At 48.5% G+C, this 23,558-nt stretch overlaps 1 protein-coding gene across 3 annotated transcripts in view; it reads left to right on the top strand.

Moving 5' to 3' along the window:
- Nucleotides 1-23,558, top strand: part of LOC147095685 (uncharacterized) — a 38,930-nt gene that overhangs the window by 5,125 nt on the left and 10,247 nt on the right. For 2 of the 3 annotated variants that reach the window (XM_085974726.1, XM_085974725.1), the window contains exons 2-9: nt 2,275-2,375; nt 3,471-3,615; nt 11,778-12,041; nt 13,737-13,843; nt 17,237-17,318; nt 20,445-20,699; nt 21,952-22,052; nt 22,493-22,574. In XM_085974726.1, the coding sequence (XP_085830852.1) occupies nt 2,275-2,375; nt 3,471-3,615; nt 11,778-12,041; nt 13,737-13,843; nt 17,237-17,318; nt 20,445-20,699; nt 21,952-22,052; nt 22,493-22,574 (1,137 nt within the window). Of the gene's footprint in view, nt 1-2,274; nt 2,376-3,470; nt 3,616-11,777; nt 12,042-13,736; nt 13,844-17,236; nt 17,319-20,444; nt 20,700-21,951; nt 22,053-22,492; nt 22,575-23,558 lie in introns of those variants that run through there. The other variant, XM_085974727.1, reaches the window with a different exon arrangement.

Below are 23,558 nucleotides of genomic sequence, written 5' to 3'. Positions count from 1 at the left end.
TCTGATCCCTTTGTAATAAATGCTAACGTACCATTTGCTTTCCAAATTGCTTGCTGTACCTGCATGTTAACTTTTTGTGGTTCGTGTCCAAGGACACCCAGGTCCCTCTGAACGCCAACATTTCCAAACCCCTCTCCCTTTTTATAAAAAAAATTTTAAAAAATGACAATTTTAAAATCGAGGCATTGCTTAACCGGGAGCCAATGTAGGTCAGCGCGCACTGGGGTGAGATCATTGAAATAGCTGAGTCCGGAGATCACAAAGGCATGGAGGAGGGTTTCAGCAGCAGATGAGCTGAGGCAGGGGTGGAGGCGGGCGATGTTACGGAGCTGGAAGGAGGTGGTCTTGGTGATGGAGCGGGATTGGGGTTGGCAGCTCAGCTCGGGGTCCAATAGGATGCACACCCACCCACCCAGGGGCTGGACGTGGCTCCTATTTTGATTAATCTCACCGTTCTTGAACTTTTATCTCCTCGTTACACCACACAGTCACTCTTGGACTACTGAGTCTGATTCCTCCCGCCTCCTCCCCCACCCACCCACCCCACAATTAGTAGTTTCCAACAAAGATAACAGGTGAGACCGTGAACCCTGCCTGGGAGCTGTTCACACAGAACATAATGTATGTGTATTGAAAGAGTTTAATTCATTGAAAATTGCACTTCCTTTTGGATATAAAAGATCAGCATTTCTACAGTGTCTTTCACTATCTCAGGACGTCCCGAAACACTTTACAGCTGATGAAGTACTTTTGAAGTGTAGTCACTTTTGTAATGTAGGAAACATGGCAGCCAACTTGCACACAGCAGCTCCCACAAACAGCAATGTTAAATGACCAGACCTTCGGTCGCCTGAGGAAGAGTGTGTTTGCAGACCAGGAGCTTAAACCCATGGTCTACAGAGCAGCAGTGATACCCGCCCTCCTGTATGCTTCAGAGACTTGGACCATGTACAGCAGGCACCTCAAAGCACCGGAGAGGTACCAACAATGCTGCCTCCGCAAGATCCTGCAAATTCATTGGCAGCATAGGCGCACCAACGTCAGTGTTCTCGCTCAGGCCAACATCGCCAGCCTCTAAGCTTTGACCACGCTCGATCAGCTCCGATGGACGGGCCACATTGTCTGATACGAGACTCCCAAAACAAGCGCTCTACTCGGAGTCCGACACGGCAGGAGAGCCCCAGGTGGGCAGAGGACACCCTCAAAGCAGGCATTCGGTGATCGGACATTGAGTGCCCTCCTTCAGATAGCGGGCGTTCAGTGATCAGACATTGAGTGGCCTCCCTCCTTCAGATGCCAGGGGTTAATTGATCGGTCATTGAGTGGCCCCCTTCAGATATCAGGACGTTCAGTGATCGGACATTGAGTGCCTGCCTTCAGATAGCGGGTGTTCAGTGATCGGACATTGACTGCCCTCCTTCAGATAGCGGGTGTTCAGTGATCGGACATTGAGTGCCCTCCTTCAGACAGCGGGCGTTCAGTGATCAGGCAATGAGTGCCCTCCTTCAGATAGCGGGTGTTCAGTGATCAGGCATTGAGTGCCCTCCTTCAGATAGCGGGTGTTCAGTGATCAGGTATTGAGTGCCCTCCTTCAGATAGCGGGTGTTCAGTGATCAGGCATTGAGTGCCCTCCTTCAGATAGCGGGCGTTCAGTGATCGGACATTGAGTGGCCTCCTTCAGATAACGGGCGTTCAGTGATCGGGCATTGCGTGCCCTCCTTCAGATAGCGGGCGTTCAGTGATCGGACATTGAGTGCCCTCCTTCCGATAGCGTGCGTTCAGTGATCGGTCATTGCGTGCCCTCCTTCAGATAGCGGGTGTTCAGTGACCGGACATTGAGTGCCCTCCTTCAGAAAGCGGGTGTTCAGTGATTGGTCATTGAGTGCCCTCCTTCAGATAGCAGGCGTTCAGTGATCAGCCATTGAGTGGCCTCCTTCAGATAGCGGGTGTTCAGTGATCGGGCATTGAGTGCCCTCCTTCAGATAGCGGGCGCTCAGTGATCGGTCATTGAGTGCCCTCCTTCAGATAGCGGGTGTTCAGTGATCAGGCATTGAGTGCCCTCCTTCAGATACTAGGCGTTAATTGATCGGTCATTGAGTGGCCTCCTTCAGATAGCGGGCGTTCAGTGATCGGACATTGAGTGCCCTCCTTCAACTAGCGGGTGTTCAGTGATCGGTCATTGAGTGCCCTCCTTCAGATAGCGGGCGTTCAGTGATCGGTCTTTGAGTGGCCTCCTTCAGATAGCGGATGTTAAGTGCTGTCTCCTTTTCCCAGGTTTATAAAGATCCACATGAGCCCGTCCAGCCCCAGCCACGCGGTGCTTGAAGTCTGTATTGGTGAAGAAGGTGCGATGACTGCCGCTACCGTCAGGAAAGGTGGGCTTTGCTGATTGTATTTTCTTAATATTGTCTTTCTCCCCCGCCTCCACCCCATTTCCTCTCCCTCCTTGTGAAGGTGCTGACCAATGTGCCCCCTCATTTTTTGGGGGGTTCGTGGCCCCTTTAACCTTCCGCGCATACACGGTTTTTCCATTGAGAAACCGGCAAGAGGCTGGCGCGGGAGCTTCCGACAGCTGCACTGACTGCCAGTGGGGCTTACAACACTAGGAACAGAAGTGGCCATTCAGCCCCTTGAGCCTGTTCCGCCATTCTATTCCTACTCCATTTACCCGCCTGTGCTCCATATCCCTTGATCCTCTTACCCAAGACAAACCTGGCGATCTCCCTCTTTAATTGTCCCCCAGCATCCACGACCTTTTGGGGGGCAGAGTTCTGGATTTCCACAACCCATTGTGTGGACTAAGTGCTTCTCGATTTCACTCTTGAATGGCCCGGCTCAAATTCTAAGATTATTTCCCTTTGTTCTCGATTCCCTCACTGATACCTCACTCAAATGGCCACTTCATGTGTATTCTCCCATGGAAGTGTCGTCAGTACACGCACACATATTCATACAGCGCCTTTCAGAACGTGCCAAAGCGCTTTACAGCCAATGAAGTACTTTTGAAGTGTGATCGCAGTTGTATTGTAGGGAAATGCAGCAGCCCATTTGTGCACAGCAAGCTCCCACAAACAGCAATGAGATAATGACCCAGATAATCTGTTTTAGGCGTTGGCTGAGGGCCAGGACACCGGGGAGAACTCCCCTGCTCTTCTTCGAAATAGTGGCCGCGGGATCTCTTCCGCCCACCTAAGAGGGCAGACCGGGGCCCTCGGCTTAATGCCTGATCCGAAAGAATATCTGAAGTATCAGCTTGGAGTATGCGTTCACGTGTCTGGAGTGGGACCTGAACCCTCGGCCTTCTGACTCCTGAGGCGAGAGTGCTGCCCACTGAGCCACGGCTGTCCCTTAGCCATTAAACTATTTTTTTTCATTGATTAAATCTGAGCGAGTTGTAGTTCTCTGGCGCTGAAATGAATCGTGATCTGACTCCCTGCTGATTGGCTTGCTCTTTGCTCGTCCTTTTCCAGAACATGAGGCTGTCCACAATACCATTCCCTTCTGGCCATCAGTCGCAGTCGGCAAAGAAAGAAGACTCGCCGCACAATCCGCATCCTGGAAGAAGGGCCGGACCAGAGAATCAAAGCCCAAGGGGAAAAGATCCCGTTCAGGCAGGTACTGTGCTTTTAATAGGAGATCATTCTGAGGCAGGGAAATGGAATGGCTGCTGTGTGGTGTAGCTTACACTGCCACTGTTGGTGCAGCTTACACTGCCACTGTTGGTGCGCACTGTCTGCGGCAGACTAATAGTGGGCGGGTAGTCTGCACTGTATTAAGTGTGATACACCAATGTCAAGCCTGTAATCTATACGGCATCCAACGTTGTCCCCCACGCCAGGCCAGTGATCCACACTTTATCAGATATTATTACAAAAGCAAAATACTGTGGAAGCTGGAAATCTGAAGTAAAAACAGAAAATGCTGGAAATACTCAGCAGGTCAGGCAGCATCTGTGGAGAAAGAAAGAGTTAACGTTTCAGGTCGATGACCCTTCGTCAGAACTGGGAAAAAAGCTGGAGATGGAACAGGTTTTCAAGCAAGTGTAGGGGCAGGGAAAGGGGGAGGGGAGGAAAGAACAAAAGGGAAAGTCTGTGATAGGATGGAAGGCAGGAGAGATCTTTTTTCCATTTAATTTCTTTTCTCTCCCACATGGCAGCTGTCTGTCATTCTGCCAACGCCATTTACACTTCATCGAGAGCCATCTTTTGTTCTTAACTTGTCCCATTACCATCTCCTTTTGCCTTGCACCATCATCCCTTTTGTCATTTAATCTCTCCTGCCTTCCATCCTATCACAGACCTTCCCTTTTGTTCTTTCCTCCCCTCCCCCCTTACCCTGCCCTTGCTTAAAAACCTGCTCCATCTCCAGCTTTTTCCAGTTCTGATGAAGGGTCATCGACCTGAAACATTAACTCTGTTTCTCTCTCCACTGATGCTGCCATGACCTGCTGAGTATTTCCAGAATTTTCTGTTATTTTGTATCAGATACTATGCCTGACGGTGAGCCAGTGATCCACACTGTATCAGATACTATGTCTGACAGTGATCCACACTGTATCAGATACTATGCCTGACAGTGATCCACACTGTATCAGATACTATGTCTGACAGTGATCCACACTGTATCAGATACTATGTCTGACAGTGATCCACACTGTATCAGATACTATGTCTGACAGTGATCCACACTGTATCAGATACTATGTCTGACAGTGATCCACACTGTATCAGATACTATGTCTGACAGTGATCCATACTGTATCAGATACTATGTCTGACAGTGATCCATACTGTATCAGATACTATGTCTGACAGTGATCCATACTGTATCAGATACTATGTCTGACAGTGATCCACACTGTATCAGATACTATGTCTGACAGTGATCCACACTGTATCAGATACTATGTCTGACAGTGATCCACACTGTATCAGATACTATGTCTGACAGTGATCCACAGTGTATCAGATACTATGTCTGACAGTGATCCACACTGTATCAGATACTATGTCTGACAGTGATCCACACTGTATCAGATACTATGCCTGACAGTGATCCATACTGTATCAGATACTATGTCTGACAGTGATCCACACTGTATCAGATACTATGTCTGACAGTGATCCACACTGTATCAGATACTATGCCTGACAGTGATCCACACTGTATCAGATACTATGCCTGACAGTGATCCACACTGTATCAGATACTATGTCTGACAGTGATCCACACTGTATCAGATACTATGCCTGACAGTGATCCACACTGTATCAGATACTATGTCTGACAGTGATCCACACTGTATCAGATACTATGCCTGACAGTGATCCACACTGTATCAGATACTATGTCTGACAGTGATCCACACTGTATCAGATACTATGCCTGACAGTGATCCACACTGTATCAGATACTATGCCTGACAGTGATCCACACTGTATCAGATACTATGTCTGACAGTGATCCACACTGTATCAGATACTATGCCTGACAGTGATCCACACTGTATCAGATACTATGTCTGACAGTGATCCACACTGTATCAGATACTATGTCTGACAGTGATCCACACTGTATCAGATACTATGCCTGACAGTGATCCACACTGTATCAGACACTATGTCTGACAGTGATCCACACTGTATCAGATACTATGCCTGACAGTGATCCACACTGTATCAGATACTATGTCTGACAGTGATCCACACTGTATCAGACACTATGTCTGACAGTGAGCCATACTGTATCAGATACTATGCCTGACAGTGATCCACACTGTATCAGATACTATGCCTGACGGTGAGCCAGTGATCCACACTGTATCAGATACTATGTCTGACAGTGATCCACACTGTATCAGATACTATGTCTGACAGTGATCCACACTGTATCAGATACTATGCCTGACAGTGATCCACACTGTATCAGATACTATGCCTGACAGTGATCCACAGTGTATCAGATACTATGCCTGACAGTGATCCACACTGTATCAGATACTATGTCTGACAGTGATCCACAGTGTATCAGATACTATGCCTGACAGTGATCCACACTGTATCAGATACTATGTCTGACAGTGATCCACACTGTATCAGATACTATGTCTGACAGTGATCCACAGTGTATCAGATACTATGTCTGACAGTGATCCACACTGTATCAGATACTATGTCTGACAGTGATCCACACTGTATCAGATACTATGTCTGACAGTGAGCCATACTGTATCAGATACTATGTCTGACAGTGATCCACACTGTATCAGATACTATGTCTGACAGTGATCCACACTGTATCAGATACTATGCCTGACAGTGATCCACACTGTATCAGATACTATGCCTGACAGTGATCCATACTGTATCAGATATTATGTCTGACAGTGATCCACACTGTATCAGATACTATGTCTGACAGTGATCCACACTGTATCAGATACTATGTCTGACAGTGATCCATACTGTATCAGATACTATGCCTGACAGTGATCCACACTGTATCAGATACTATGCCTGACAGTGATCCACACTGTATCAGATACTATGTCTGACAGTGATCCATACTGTATCAGATATTATGTCTGACAGTGAGCCAGTGATCCACACACACAAACATAGAAGATAGGAGCAGGAGTAGGCCATTCGGCCCCTCAAGCCTGCTCCGCCATTCAATGCGATCATGGCTGATCATCCAAATTCAGTACCCGGTCCCTGCTTTCTCCCCATACCCCTTGATCCTTTTAGCCTTAAGAAATATATCCAACTCCTTCTTGAATATATTTAATGTATTGGCCTCTACTGCCTTCTGTGGCAGAGAATTCCACAGGTTCACCACTCTCTGGGTGAAGAAATTCTTCCTAATTTCTGTCCTAAATGGCCTACCCCTGGTTCTGGACTCTCCGACCATCGGGAACATCCTACCTGCATCTAGTCTGTCCAGTCCTGTCAGAATTTTATAAGTTTCAATGAGATCCCCTCTCATTCTTCTAAACTCCAGCGAGTACAAGCCCAATCGACCCAATCTCTCCTCATACATCATTCCTGCCATCCCAGGTATCAGCCTGGTGAATCTTCGCTGAACTCCTTCCATGGCAAGAACATCCTTCCTCAGATAAGGTGACCAAAACTGCACACAGTACTCAAGATGTGGTCTCACCAAGGCCCTGTACAACTGCAGCAAGACATCCTTGTTCCTGTACTCAAACCCTCTTGCTACGAAGGCCAAGATACCATTTGCCTTCATAACCGCCTGCTGTACCTGCATGCTTACCTTCAGCGACTGGTGCACAAGGACAGCCAGATCTCGTTGCACTTCCCCTTCTCCCAATCTACTGCCATTTAGATAATAATCTGCCTTCCTGTTTTTGCCACCAAAGTGGATAACCTCACATTTATCCACGTTATATTGCATCTGCCATGTTTCTGCCCAATCACCCAACATGTCCAAATCATCCTGGAGTTTCTCAACATCCTCCTCACAGCACACACGCCCACCCAGCTTTGTGTTGTCTGCAAATTTGGAGATATTACATCTAGTTCCCTTGTCCAGATCATTTATACATATTGTGAATAGCTGGGGTCCAAGGACCGATCCCTGTGGTACCCCACTAGTCACTGCCATTCGGAAAAAGACCCATTTATTCCAACTCTTTGCTTTCTGTCTGCCAACCAGTTCTCTATCCAAGTCAGTACCTTGCCCCCAATCCCATGTGCCTTAACTTTACACGCTAATCTCTTATGCGGGACCTTATCGAAGGCCTTCTGAAAGTCCAGATACACCACATCCACTGGTTCTCCCTTATCTATTTGACCAGTTACATCCTCAAAAAATTCCAGTAGATTAGTCAAGCACAATTTACCTTTTGTGAATCCATGTTGACTTTGTTTGATCCTGTCACTGTTTTCCAAGTGCTCTGCTATTACATCTTTTATAATGGGCTCTAGCATTTTCCCCACTACCGATGTCAGGCTTACCAGCCTGTAATTCCCCGTTTTCTCTCTACCACCTTTTTTGAATAGTGGGGTAACATTAGCTACCCTCCAATCCATGGGTACTGTTCCAGATTCCATCGACTGCTGGAAGATGATCAGCAATGCATCTACTATTTCTAGGGCCACTTCCTTAAGTACCCTAGGATGTAGATTATAAGGCCCTGGGGATTTATCGGCCTTCAGTCCCATCAATTTCCCTAACACCATTTGCCTACAAATACTGATTTCTTTCAGTTCCACCCTTTCATCAGACCCTATGTTCCCTGGCATCTCTGGGAGGTTATTTGTGTCCTCCTTTTAGAATTATTATTTACTGTGGCCATGTTTGATTTAAACCCTTGATTTCTCTGACTGCCACTTTTGCTTTTCTCGTTCCTGTCTTTTCCTTCTATCCTTGTTTCCCTTTCCTCTGTCTCCCTGCACAAGTTCCCAACCCCCTGCCATTTTAGTTTAAACCCTCCCCAACAGCACTATCAAACACTCCCCCAAGGACATTGTTCCCGGTCCTGCCCAGGTGCAAGCCATCCAGTTTGTACTGGTCCCACCTCCCCAGAACCGGTTCCAATATCCCAGGAATTTGAATTTCTCCCCCTTGCACCATTCCTCTAGCCACGTATTCATCTGAAATATCCTTCTATTTCTACTCTGACTGGGACGTGGCACTGGTAGCAATCCTGAGATTTCTACCTTTTGAGGTCCTATTTTTTAATTTCCCTCCTAACTCCCTATATTCAACTTTTAGGAACTCATCCCGGTTTTTTCCTATATCGTTGGTACCTATATGCACCACGACAACTGGCTGTTCACCCTCCCCCTCCAGAATGCCCTGCAGCCGCTCCGAGACATCCTTGACCCTTGCACCAGGGAGGCAACATATCATCCTGGAGTCTCGTTTGTGGCCGCAGAAATGCCTATCTATTCCCCTTACAGTAGAATCCCCTATTACTATAGCTCTCCCACTCTTTTTCCTCCCGTCCTGTGCAGCAGAACTACCCATGGTGCCAGGAAGTTGGCTGCTGCTGTCTTCCCCCGATAAGCCATCTCCCTCAACAATATCCAAAGCGGTATATCTGTTTGAGAGGGGGGTGGCCACAGGGGACCCCTGCCTGCGCCTGCTACTCTGCCTGGTGGTCACCCATTCCCTTCCTGCCTGTGCAGCCTTTACCAGTATGTATCCATTCGCAGCTCTAGCGCCGCATTGCAGTCTGTCAGTAGCTGCAGCTGGATACACTTCCCGCACACATGGTCGTCAGGGACACAGGAAGCGTCCCTGATTTCCCACATAGTGCAGGAGGAGCATGCCACGGGGCTGAGCTGTCCTGCCATGAATTACCCTTTAATTAATTCAAATTAAATTAAATCAAATCAATACCACTAATTACACAACAATTAAATGATATACTCAAGGGCCCTTGTTTCCTAGCACACCCTGCTACACAACAGAGACCTTAGCAACTTTAAACCACAAAATTAAGACCTTTTAAACTTTATAAACTATTAACCTTAACTGTCAAACTATTATAGTATAAATACTCACCTGGCCGTACTCACCCACTCAGCTTCTTCCCCTGCGCTGGCGTCACTTTCTGTACTGTGACGTCACTCTCAAATTCTGCCGCCGCTCCCGCTGCTTGACTGGGCCTGAAAATCACCGACCTTTATTTTCACCCACAGCCGCTGCTCCTCTGGCAGCGAAATCAAGATCAAGCATAGAAACATAGAAGATAGGCGCAGGAGTAGGCCCCTCGAGCCTGCTCCACCATTCATTGAGATCATGGCTGATCATCCAAGTTCAGTACCCGGTCCCTGCTTTCTCCCCATACCCCTTGATCCCTTTAGCCTTAAGAAATATATCCAACACCTTCTTGAATATATTTAATGAATTGGCCTCTACTGCCTTCTGTGGTAGAGAATTCCACAGGTTCACCACTCTCAGGGTGAAGAAATTCCTCCTCATTTCTGTCCTAAAAGGCCTACCCCTTATCCTTAGACTGTGACCCCTGGTTCTGGGTTCCCCGACCATCGGGAACATCCTCTCTGCATCTAGTCTGTCCAGTCCTGCCAGTATTTTATAACTTTCAATGAGATCCCCTCTCATTCTTCTAAACTCCAGCGAGTCTCTCCTCATACATCATTCCTGCCATCCCAGGTAGCAGCCTGGTGAATCTTCTCTGAACTCCTTCCATGGCAAGAATATCCTTCCTCAGATAAGGCGACCAAAACTGCACACAATACTCAAGATGTGGTCTCACCAAGGCCCTGTGCAACTGCAACAAGACATCCTTGTTCCTGTACTCAAACCCTCTCGCTATAAAGGCCAACATACCATTTGCCTTCTTAACTGCCTGCTGCACCTGCATGCTTACCTTCAGCGACTGGTGCACAAGGACACCCAGGTCTCGTTGCACTTCCCCTTCTCCCAATCTATTGCCATTCAGATAATAATCTGCCTTCCTGTTTTTGACACCAAAGTGGATAACCTCACATTTATCCACGTTATATTGCATCTGCCATGCTTCTGCCCAATCACCCAACCTGTCCAAATCATCCTGTAGTTTCTCGGTATCCTCCTCACAGCACACACGCCCACCCAGCTTTGTGTCGTCTGCAAATTTGGAGATATTACATCTAGTTCCCTTGTCTAGATCATTAATATATATTGTGAATAGCTGGGGTCCAAGGACCGATCCCTGCGGTACCCCACTAGTCACTGCCTGCCACTCTGGAAAAAGAGCCGTTTATTCCAACTCTTTGCTTTCTATCTGCCAACCAGTTCTCTATCCAAGTCAATACCTTGCCCCCAATCCCATGTGCCTTAACGTTACACGCTAATCTCTTATGTGGGACCTTATCGAAAGCCTTCTGAAAGTCCAAATACACCACATCCACTGGTTCTCCCTTATCTATTTTACTAGTTACATCCTCAAAAAATTCCAGTAGATTAGTCAAGCACGATTTACCTTTTGTAAATCCATGTTGACTTTGTCCGATCCTGTCACTGTTTTCCAAGTGCTCTGCTATTACATCTTTTATAATGGACTCTAGCATTTTCCCCACTACCGATGTCAGGCTTACCGGTCTGTAATTCCCCGTTTTCTCTACCACCTTTTTTGAATAGTGGGGTAACATTAGCTACCCTTCAATCCATGGGTACTGTTCCAGGTTCCATCGAATGTTGGAAGGTGATCAGCAATGCATCTACTATTTCTAGGGCCACTTCCTTAAGTACCCTAGGATGTAGATTATCAGGCCCTCAGCAAATGTAATATTAGAGCTAGGCTGTTCAGGAGCGAAATCAGGAAGCATTTTTTTCCCACCACAAGGTACATCAGTGGAAATTTGGAACACTCTCCACACTTTCCCCCCCACCCCCCCTGCCGCCACCACCCCAAAAGGCTGCAGATGCTGGGAAATGATTGGAGCTATCAAGACAGATCGATAGATTTTCATTGGGTAAGGGTATCCAGGGGTATGGTGGAAAGGCAGCAAAATGGAGTTGAGGTACAAATCAGCCATGATCTAATTGAATGGTGGAGCAGGCTCGAGGGGCTGAATGGCCTCCTCCTGTTCCCAATGTTCCTGTGCTCCTTTCGATCTGGGCAGGGTTTTAACCTCAGTCCCTTGGGCGAAAGGCAAGTATCTGACTTCATTAACTTCCCTCCCCTACACCTCTCTTGTTACGATGAAGATGACCCACTGAACTTTGAAGGGAGAGGGGGGGTGAGCGGGGGGGGAAGAAGAAGAGAAAGTTGTTCCTGGGTAATTTGTTGTTTGCTCTTCTAGAATGGCCAGGCCTGGACCCAGCAGCTCGCCCGATCTTCCAAAGGTGGTGTGTGAAAGCCAGCGTGCCAGGCAGGCGGGCGAGAGGGTGCCACTGGGGAGGCTGACGCTCCCACTCGAAGAAGCCAGCCGAGGCAGACCGAGGCGGGACGGTCTGCGGCAGAGGCACGGGGTCTTCATCGGCGACCAAGCAGCTCGTTGGAACTCCGTGAAGACCAACCTCGACGTTGGAAGCGACGAGGAAATGGCCAAGATTCTGCTGGACATGTAAGTCTTTTGTCTTCCTTTTTGTTCCCCGCCTCCCTCCGTTCCTGTCGTGGAGGTGCTAGCTCAAGAAAATCCGCGGGACTGTCCCGAGGTGGAGGCAGACGTGGTCAGCACTTCCGCCCGCCCACCAGTGACATCCCCGTCTGATAACTGGAGGTCAGGTCAGTTGTCATATCGCAGCAAGGCGCCTATACTATTCCCAATACAATTGGGCACCCCCCCCCCCCGCGTAGGCATGAGGAATATCCCTGTAGTATTTAACTTGCGTTATATCATACGTCCATCCCCATCTGTGTCCTACACCCCGCCCCACACCACTAAAACCAACTTCCAGGCTCCAGGAGTTTTGAGATGGTGAATTTTCATGCAACGCGATTCCACGGACACATGGCCTATCGCGAACAAGTGGCCACGCTATTCATGTACCAGTTTAAAGTGCCTCGAGTGGAGAGGGCACTTTCAAAGCAGTTACTGACGATAAACCCCCAGCGCCTCCACCCCGCCTACCGCACAGGGGTGCTGAGACTACCAGTAGCCACCCTCCCCCAACCACCAAAAGCTCCTAGTCATATAACTCCATACAGCTCTTGGGACAAACAATATTTTTTATTTATTCATTCTCAGGATATGGGCATCGCTGGCAATGCCGGCATTTATCGGCCATCCCAAGTTGCCCTTGAGAAGGTGGTGATGAGCTGCCGCTGCAGGAACGGCAATATATTTCCAAGTCAGGATGGTGTGTGACTTGGAGGGGAACTTGGAGGTGGTGGTGTTCCCATGCGCCTGCTGCCCTTGTCCTTCTAGGTGGAAGAGGTTGCGGGTTTGGGAAGGGCTGTCGAAGCCTTGGCGAGTTGCTGCAGTGCATCTTGTAGATGGTACACACTGCAGCCATGGTACGCCGGTGGTGCAGGGAGTGAATGTTTAAGTTGGTGGATGGGGTGCCAGTCAAGTGGGCTGCTTTGTCCTGGATGGTGTCGAGGCTCCCGAGTATTTTTTTTTAACTGAATTAAAATTCACAAACTGCCGTGGTGGGATTTGAACTCGCGTCTTGGGATTATTAGTCCAGGCCTCTGGATTATTAAACACTACCGTACCTGAGACCATGGCTCAATGGGTGGCATTCTACCTTTGAGTCAGAAGGTCGTGGGTTCAAGTCCCACTCCAGAGACTTGAGCACAAAATCTAGGCTGACACTGTCAGTGCAGTACTGAAGGAGCGCTGCACTGTCGGAGGGGCAGTACTGAGTGAGTGCTGCACTTTAGGAGGGGCAGTACTGAGGGAGCGCTGCACTATCGGAGGGGCAGTACTGAGGGAGTGCTGCACTGTAGGAGGGGCAGTACTGAGGGAGCGCTGCATTGTAGGAGGGGCAGTACTGAGGGAGCGCTGCATTGTAGGAGGGGCAGTACAGAGGGAGCGCTGCACTTCCTGCCTCGTCGTTCCTCGACCTGGCGCAGTGGTGATGCGTTTTAGGGCCGTAATTCAGAGGAAAAATCCTCCCTGTTTACATAATGACCCAACACTCGCAAGGGCCACGCTCAAAGACTTGCTCCATACTTGGAAATGCTCACCCTGACCTCTTGTTAATCTTCTTCCTCTTAACCCCACCCCAATTTAACCTCAATTTCATAAGAATGATTGAACCCACCACCCCCCCAGTTGGGTTAAGACTTGACCTAAGTTTCTTAAATTTTCTAGGTTTATAGAGAGGCGAATGAATCAGCCGGGGCCAAGTCGCACTGTCCGGGAAGCTGGCCTCGATGAGGGAGCGGCCGTCACTTGCGATTCAGTCAAGGATGATAATGGTTTGTATTTCCTTACAGTTCTTTGATGTACACTGGAAATGGGGGGTGGGCAGGGGAAGAGAGGGACGGACAGCAGCGGCAACTCAGTCCAAACTAAAGGTTCGAGAGCTTTAATGGAGCTCCATTACTGGTCCTTTGATTGCGGGGTACGCTCTCTGTCTACGTGGGCCGTAGCAGAGGGGGGGGAAAGCGCTGAATCGCAGTCCCGGTGACATCCCATAGTCGCGAGCAGGTAGCCAAGGGCTGGTGGAGCAGCAGATCAAAGGAGGAAGGCTGGCAGTGATCCCCCAAGTCTTGTAAATATGCACCGTTGCTTTTAATGTTGCTCCAGCCCATCCCAACCCCAGCTGTGAGCAAACCGCCATGTTAGCGATCCGATTGCACCTGACAGTCTCCGACACTTGTCTGGTGAACTGGGATCCAGGCTGCAGCCTCGGCCTGTCCAGCCCCTTCGCCCGATTTATTTAAAATAAATATCCGTCTGCAGAAGGAGAGCTGCTTGAAATAAAGAACCTGTTATTTTAATAAATTTAGATTCTTTACTCGCCCCTCCCTTTGTGTCCCTGACACTCCTGGAGAGCTGTTGACTCGTGTTTGGGGTACCCGGTCTCTGGCTACCTTGTCTGACTCGGCAATTTCCGTGCGACTTCCAGCAGCCCATTGGCCCATAAGAGGGGTCATCTTAGCTGAACTGACGTCTGCTTTCTTTTCTGCAGGGGTCACTGTGTCGATGAACAGCAGCGGGATCCCGGCCTGGTCTCTACTCCTATCATCAGCCTGCGGGAGCTACAGCTAATTGTACCACCCTGGCTGAATTCCTGGCCTTTGTGCTCATAGAATATAGGAACAGGAGTAGGTTATTTAACCTCGAGCCTGTCCTGCCGTTCAGTGAGATCATGTCTGACCTGTGATCTAACTCCATATACCCACCTTTAGCCCATATCCCTTAATAACTTTGGTTAATCTATCAGTCTCAGATTTAAAATTAACAATTAACCGAGCATCAACTGTTTGCGGAAGAGTTCCAAACTTCTACCACCCTTTGTGTGAACAAGTGTTTCCAAATTTCACTTCTGAAAGGTCTGGCTCTAATTTTTAAACTATGTCCCCTCATACTAGACTCCCCAACCAGCGGAAATAGTTTCTCTCTATCTGTCCAATCAGTTCCCCTTAATATCTTGAAAACTTCGATCAGATCACCCCATAACCTTCTAAATTCCAGTTGAACACAACCCTAGTTTGTGTAATCTCTCCTCGTAATTTAACCCTTGAAGTCCAGGTATCATTCTGGTAAACCTACACTGCACTCCTCCAAGGCCAGTGCATCCTTCCGAAGAATCCCAGTATCGGTGACTGTACTGTTGTGATACTGGGCCATGCAGCCAAAGGGATCGTGATTTCCAATCCCGCTATGGCAAGGAATTCCGTAAGTCTGATTATTTGAAGGCTGGTCACCAGAGAAATAGTTGGCGATGAAAGTTGTTGGTGTTGAAACCTAACTGGTTTGCTTAATACCCCTCCGTGCCCCCTGCCCCCCCCCACTCTGAATGACTTACAGGAGATTCCAGTCTCAACATGTGGTCGACTCTCAATGCCACTCTGAAGTGACATTACGTTCCACCCAATTATTCCGAAGCATTGGATGCTACTCGGGAACAAATGGATGATAATGAGAGAACCAAATGTAATATTTCCAAGTTTGCAGACGACACGAAACTAGGTGGGATTGTGAGTTGTGAGGAGGATGCAAAGAGGTTTCAAGGCGATTTAGACAAGTTGAGTGAGTGGGCAAATACATGGCAGATGCAGTATAACGTGGATAAATGTGAAGTTATCCACTTCGGTAGGAAAAACAGAAAGGCAGGGTATTATTTAAATAGTAGATTGGGAAATATTGATGTACAGAGGGACCTGGGTGTCCTTGTACACCAGTCACTGAAAGCAAACATGCAGGTGCAGCAAGCAGTTAGGAAGGCAAATGGTATGTTGGCCTTCATTGCAAGAGGATTTGAGTACAGGAGTAAGGATGTTTTACTACAGTTATACAGGGCCTTGGTGAGACCACACCTGGAGTACTGTGTGCAGTTTTGGTCTCCTTACCTAAGAAAGGATATACTTACCATAGAGGGAGTGCAGCGAAGGTTCCTGGGATGGCAGGACTGTCATATGAGGAGAGATTGGGTCGACTAGGCCTGTAATCATTAGCGTTTAGAAGAATGAGAAGGGATCTCATTGAAACGTATAAAATTTTGACAGGGCTAGACAGACTGGATGCAGGGTGGATGTTTCCCCTGGCTTGGGGGGTCTAGAACGAGGGGTCACAGTCTCAGGATATGGGGCCTCGGGCGACTGTCTGTGTGGAGTTTGCACATTCTCCCCGTGTTTGCGTGGGTTTACTCCGGGTGCTCCGGTTTCCTCCCACAGTCCAAAGATGTGCAGGATAGGTTGATTGGCTATGATAAATTGACCCTTAGTGTTAGGGGGATTAAATACGTGGGGTTACGGGGATAGGGTGGGATATGTGTTGGTGTAGGGGTTACGGGGATCGGGTGGGATATGTGTCGGTGCAGGCTCGATGGGCCGAAATGGCCTCTATCTGCACTGTGGGGTTTCTGTGATTCTGTGATTTAGGACTGAGATGAGGTGAAATTTCTTCACTCAGAGGGTGGTGAACCTGTGGAATTCTCTACCACAGAAGGCTGTGGCGGTCAAGTCACTGAATATATTTAAGAAGGAGATGGATAGATTTCTAGACACAAGGCATCAAGGGGTATGGGGCGAGAGCGGGAATATGGTATTGAGATAGAGGATCAGCCATGATATTGAATGGTGGAGCAGGCTCGAAGGGCCGAATGGCCGACTCCTGCTCCTATTTTTCTATGTTTCTAATCACTAAACGTGGCCTTGCCAGCGTGTCCCGTATCCTGATCAGTAATCTGTGTCCGCCACTCCTTCAGGTGTTCAGCCGGTAACTTCCAATATTCCTCGCGACATTTAGCGGATCTTCTACACAGAAATGCGGGTCCTGTACTTGCACGTCAGAACATGAACGCTCGCGTGTTCTCACGTGTAGAAAAAGCACGGAAGCTTTTTTGAACACTCAAAGGCACGCACAAATTCAGAATGAATTGAAACCCAGGTGCTCGACTGAACGCAGAGATCATCTCTGGCACGGAAAAGGCTATGAATGGCGCGCACAGAAAGGTTTACAAGGTCTTGCGGGTTGATGCAACTCAGTCCATTCCAAGAGTGACTACGCTTCCAAAGTATTTCATTGGCTGTAGAACGCTTTGGGACATCCTGAGGCCGTGAAAGGCGCTGTGTAAATGCAAGTTCTTTCTGTTTACTTCCAGTCTTTTCCATACGTCTGTTTTTTTTGCCAATTTTTCCTAGAACAAGACGACTTGGACAGCTTCCTGTCGCTATCACCGTCAGCAGGATCCGAGTCGACTGTGACCCTATCGCACCCCAGCAGGTACCACAGACCCATCTCCCTGCCCCGCGCCCCCGTCTCCCTGCCCCGCGCCCCCGCTCGCCCCTCTCTCTGCCCAAGTGTCAATGGTGTGGTGACCCATTTAATGTGCAAGTACACTCATCCTGCCCTCTGCTCGTGCAAGCATGTCATCCCCTCTCACCCCCCCCCCCCCTCACGGTCTGGCAGGGTACGGTACTGTCGCACACGTGGGCTGATCAGACTAGTTTGTGGCTTACACCTCACAATGGCTGTGCGTGACAAGTGGTGCAGCGTTCCCATGGCTGGTGTGTGTCCCATGCGCATGAGTACATGTGAATTGTACTGCGAGTTCTAAACGTGCATTACCCCGGCAACCCCCTGCTTCCACGGTTGCCATTGTTGTCACCCACCGATCCATTGTCTACACAAGGTGCACGGTCCCTTTAAGACTTCCAGACTGTAATCTCCCAAACGGCTCCAAATGCTCCCTCCCCTACGGCCCCTCCATCCCCCTAACGGTATTCAAATGAAGGCTCGTTTCACCACCTCTGACTCTTAACTCATTCTTTCCCAGCACCGGGAACGGCAGCAAAGTGGTGCTGTTACTGGACTAGTAATCCAGAGGCCCGGACTAGTGATCTGGAGACGTGAGTTCAAATCCCACCACGGCAGCTGGGAAATTTAAATTCAGTTAAATAAACCTGGAATAAAAAGCTAGTATCAGTAATGGTGACCATGAAACTATAGAATTGTCGTAAAACCCATCTGGTTCACTAATGTTTTAGAGAAGAAAATCTGCCATCCTTACCCGGTCTGGCCTCTGTGACTCCAGACCCACAGCGATGTGGTTGACTCTTAACTGCCCTCCTAGCAAGCCACTCAGTTGTAACAAATAATAAAAATAAGAATAACTTCACAACACAGACTGCAGCGGTTCAAGTAGGCGGCTCACCATCACCTTCTCAAGGGCAAATGAACGACTAATAAAAAAAAAACCTCGGAACTGGAGTTCTTCACCTCGCTCGGCCTTCCCTTCAGGTTTTTTAAACCCACTCCTCTGATGTCCTCTCTCCTCAGTATCTGTTCCCTGGTGTGATGTTCTCTCCTCAGTATCTGCTCCCTGGTGTGATGTCCTCTCTCCTCAGTATCTGTTCCCTGATGTGATGTTCTCTCCTCAGTATCTGTTCTCTGGTGTGATGTCCTCTCTCCTCAGTATCTGTTCCCTGATGTGATGTTCTCTCCTCAGTATCTGTTCCCTGGTGTGATGTCCTCTCTCCTCAGTATCTGTTCTCTGGTGTGATGTCCTCTCTCCTCAGTATCTGTTCCCTGGTGTGATGTCCTCTCTCCTCAGTATCTGTTCCCTGGTGTGATGTCCTCTCTCCTCAGTATCTGTTCTCTGGTGTGATGTCCTCTCTCCTCAGTATCTGTTCCCTGGTGTGATGTCCTCTCTCCTCAGTATCTGTTCCCTGGTGTGATGTTCTCTCCTCAGTATCTGTTCCCTGGTGTGATGTCCTCTCTCCTCAGTATCTGTTCCCTGATGTGATGTCCTCTCTCCTCAGTATCTGTTCCCTGGTGTGATGTCCTCTCTCCTCAGTATCTGTTCCCTGATGTGACGTCCTCACTCCTCAGTATCTGTTCCCTGGTGTGATGTCCTCTCTCCTCAGTATCTGTTCCCTGGTGTGATGTCCTCTCTCCTCAGTATCTGTTCCCTGGTGTGATATCCTCTCCTCTCTCAGTATCTGTTCCCTGGTGTGATGTTCTCTCTCCTCAGTATCTGTTCCCTGATGTGACGTCCTCACTCCTCAGTATCTGTTCCCTGGTGTGATGTCCTCTCTCCTCAGTATCTGTTCCCTGGTGTGATGTCCACTCTCCTCAGTATCTGCTGCCTGGTGTGATGTCCACTCTCCTCAGTATCTGATCCCTGATGTGGCGTTGTCTCTCCTCAGTATCTGTTCCCTGGTGTGATGTTCTCTCTCCTCAGTATCTGTTCCCTGGTGTGATGTCCTCTCTCCTCAGTATCTGTTCCCTGGTGTGATGTCCACTCTCCTCAGTATGTGCTGCCTGGTGTGATGTCCACTCTCCTCAGTATCTGATCCCTGATGTGACGTTCTCTCTCCTCAGTATCTGTTCCCTGGTGTGATGTCCTCTCTCCTCAGTATCTGTTCCCTGGTGTGATGTCCACTCTCCTCAGTATCTGTTCCCTGGTGTGATGCTCTCTCTCCTCAGTATTTGTTCCCTGGTGTGATGTCAGTATATGTTCCCTGGTGTGATGTTCTCAGTATCTGTTCCCTGGTGTGATGTCCTCTCTCCTCCGTATCTGTTCCCTGGTGTGATGTCCTCTCCCCTCAGTATCTGTTCCCTGGTGTGATGTCCTCTCTCCTCAGTATCTGTTCCCTGGTGTGATGTCCTCTCCCCTCAGTATCTGTTCCCTGGTGTGATGTTCTCTCTCCTCAGTATCTGTTCCCTGGTGTGATGTTCTCTCTCCTCAATATCTGTTCCCTGGTGTGATGTTCTCTCTCCTCAGTATCTGTTCCCTGGTGTGATGTTCTCTCTCCTCAATATCTGTTCCCTGGTGTGATGTCCTCTCTCCTCAGTATCTGTTCCCTGGTGTGATGTCCTCTCCCCTCAGTATCTGTTCCCTGGTGTGATGTCCACTCTCCTCAGTATCTGTTCCCTGGTGTGATGTCCTCTCTCCTCAGTATCTGTTCCCTGGTGTGATGTCCTCTCTCCTCAGTATCTGTTCCCTGGTGTGATGTCCTCTCTCCTCAGTATCTGTTCCCTGGTGTGATGTCCTCTCTCCTCCGTATCTGTTCCCTGGTGTGATGTTCTCTCTCCTCAGTATCTGTTCCCTGGTGTGATGTCCTCTCCTCTCAGTATCTGTTCCCTGGTGTGATATCCTCTCCTCTCAGTATCTGTTCCCTGGTGGGATGTTCTCTTTCCTCAGTTTCTGTTCCCTGGTGTGATGTTCTCTCTCCTCAGTATCTGTTCCCTGGCGTGATGTCCTCTCCAGTATCTGTTCCCTGACGCGATGTTCTCCTCAGTATCTGTTCCCTGGTGGGATGTTCTCTTTCCTCAGTTTCTGTACCTGATGTGATGTCCTCTCTCCTCAGTATCTGTACCCTGATGTGATGTCCTCTATTCACGCAGCATCGGCAGTTTAGAGGACGACACTGACGTCGACCTCTTCAGCGGCGCAGATTCAGTGTCCGAAAGCAACTCTAAATCTCCGGGGATGGCGAGCAGGAGGTCCGAGCATCTGCCGCTCCCCAATCATGAGATGAAGGTGGAGGAGGAGGAGTGGGAGTCAGGCAGCGCGAGCCACAGATTCGAGCACTGCAATTTGAAAAACAAAGGAATTGATCCAAGAAACGAAGAGATGGATCCAACTGTCCCGTCAAACACGTGAGTAATATTAAATATAAACAGAAAATGCTGGAAATACTCAGCATCTGCGTAGAGAGAAACAGAGTTAACGTTTCGGGTGGTTGACTGTTCATCAGAACTGGCAAAGGTTAGAAGTGTAACAGGTTTATTAAGGAGCATCTTAACAGAGGAGAGAGAGGCACGGAGGTTTAGGGAGGGAATTCCAGAGCTGAGGGCCCAGGCAGCTGAAGGCACGGCCGCCAATGGTGGAGCGATTAAAATAGGATATGCACAAGAGGCTAGGATTGGAGGAGTGCCGAGATCTTGGAGGGTTGTAGGCAGTGTTTCCTGTAAGCTGCACTTTGTTCTGCGTGACCCGCTTCTTTTAATGCGCGGTCTTTTAAAATTTCTGTGCATGTACGGTATTAACAGTGGAAAAAGCCAGTGAGTGGCCTGCACGGGTCCTATCCCATTACTGTGCGGCCGCGCAGCTTAGCAGAAACATTGGTTGTCGGGCTACAGGAGGTTTCAGAGCTGGGGAGGGGCGAGGCTATCGAGGGATTTGAAAACAAGGATGAGAATTTTAAGATCGAGGCGTTGCCAGACCAGGAGCCACTTAGATCAGCGAGCACAGGGGTGATGGGTGTACTGGACTTGGTGCGAGTTAGGACACGGGCAGCAGAGTTTTGGATGACCAAGTTTACGGAGGCTGCAAGGTGGGAGACTTGCCAGGAGTGCGTTGGAATAGTTGAGCCTGGAGGTAACAAAGGCAAGAATGAGGGTTTCAGCAGCAGATGAGCTGAGGCGAGGCAAGAGTCGGGCGATGTTAAGGAAGTGGAAGTAAGCAGATGAAGAAAAAAAAGACTTGCATTTATATAGCGCCTTTCACGAGCACCGGACATCCCAAAGCGCTTTACAGCCAATGAAGTACTTTTTTTTTTGAAGTGTAGCCGCTGTTGTAATGTAGGAAAGAAAATGGGTTGTTTTTTTGCCTAGTTTGATTGCAGTGATGCTAGTTGATATCCAAGTCACTTTGCGGGAGCTGAAAAGTTATATAAACTGGTTCGTTCAAGGAGGCAGGAATTTCCCTGGATCCTCATTTTAATTTTCCCTCTTTTTCCCCACCCCACCCCTCCTAGCCCTAACTCCCTATATTCAATGGTCAGTGCATCTCCCAATTCCACGTGTGGGTGTGGTGGGTGGGGGAACATAGTCTGCAGGAACTGCGTCGCCCTCTAAGTTTGTAGAAATCGTTACCGGACTCCGTGCTTCTCCCTCTTACATTTTCTAGACTTCCCGAAGAGCCCGAGAGGCAAAGCGCTTCCGATGGGGAAATTCTTAAAATCTGCATTGGTGAGGGAGGTGTGTCGACCTGTCCTGCAATCAAAAAAGGTAGGAGTGCTCAGGGAGTTTAACGTAGCTCGGTGCTATCGCTCGGGATTCAAGTGTAACTCTTCAGGAACTGTCGACATCTGTGGATATTTATTCTCTCTTTAAAAATACATCTGCAAAGTTGTCTAGCTTGGGGTTGGTGAAGTAATAGCCGTTCATTCAAAGCGGAGCAGCGAGGAACCTGGCCAACATTCCTCTCTCCCGCCCCTCCCCTCCGGGCATCCCTACCCCCCAAAAAAACAATTAGCTGGTCGTTTTGTCTCATGGATTGAATTGGAATCTTGCTGTGCGTAAAAATGGCAGCTGCAATTTGCCTGCATAACCAGGGTTGCTGCACCTCACAGTAATTAAGGGCAGGTGAAGTGCTTTTGAGTCTTTGTTGAGAGTTGTAATAAGTTGCCCTCCAACTGCAAGCCTTTTAATGAATGCCCTTTCTGTAGAGCAAGAGGAGCTGTGCAGCCTTCCTTCGCCAGTGGCCTCAGCGGGATCCGAGTCCACCGTGACTTTATCGCATCCGAGCAGGTATAGGAGCAGCACAACCTGTTTAATCAGCATTTCACAGGGCTCGGGAGACATTAGTACACGCGCAGAATGGGCGTGTAATTGGCAAATGAACATCAAATAGTGTGAGGTATTACATTTTGGTAGGCAGAATAAGGAGGACACATACTCTTTGGATAATAAGACTAAATGAGGTAGAGGAGCAGAGTGATCTGGGGGTAAAGATACACGCATCACTAAAGGCAGCGTCGCAGGTTAATAGGGCCATATAAGAAAGCAAGCAAAGCACTGGGCATTTCTCGAGGAATAGAATTGAAAAGCAGAGAGGAGAGGTTCTCTTAAACTTGTATCAAACCTTGGTTAGACCACACTTGTGTACAGTTCTGGTCTCCTTATAAAGATGATATAGAGGCACTGGAGAGGGTGCAGAAAAGATTTATATGGGTGATACTAGAGCTGAGAGGTTATACATAGCAGGAAACATTGAACAGGCTGCGGCTCTTTTCTGTAGAAAAGGGAAGGCGGAGGAGTGACCTGATGGAGGTCTTTAAGATTATGAAAGGGTTCGATAAGGTAGAGAAGATGTTTCCACTTGTGGGGGAGACCAGAACTCGGGGGGGCATCAATATAAGATGGTCAATAATAAATCCAATAGGGAATTCAGGAGAAAGTTAAGAGTGGTTAGAATGTGGAGTCGTTGAGGTGAATAGCATAGATACATTTAAGGGGAAGCTAGTTAAATGTATGAGGGAGAGAGCAATAGAAGGATATGCTGAGAGGGTGAGATGAAGAGGGGTGGGCGGAGGCTCATATGGAACATAAACACTGGCATGGACCTGTTGTTTCTGTGCTGTAAATACTATGAGTATATGAGAGATCTAATACAGAGGAAAATATTCCTCCATGGCACCAGCTACTGGCATGCCAACAGTGTCATAAAGCAGAAGGCCATGGGATGGCACTATGCTGTCTATTGTATTAGACTAGAGCTGTGTGGAGCAGCTA

The sequence above is a fragment of the Somniosus microcephalus genome, unplaced genomic scaffold, assembly GCF_052327205.1.
Source record: "Somniosus microcephalus isolate GS21.2 unplaced genomic scaffold, FLI_Smic_1.0 unresolved_chr1, whole genome shotgun sequence".
Lineage (NCBI taxonomy): Eukaryota > Metazoa > Chordata > Chondrichthyes > Squaliformes > Somniosidae > Somniosus > Somniosus microcephalus.
Note: the sequence above shows the minus strand (reverse complement) of the source record. Positions and strands in the feature narration are given on the sequence as shown.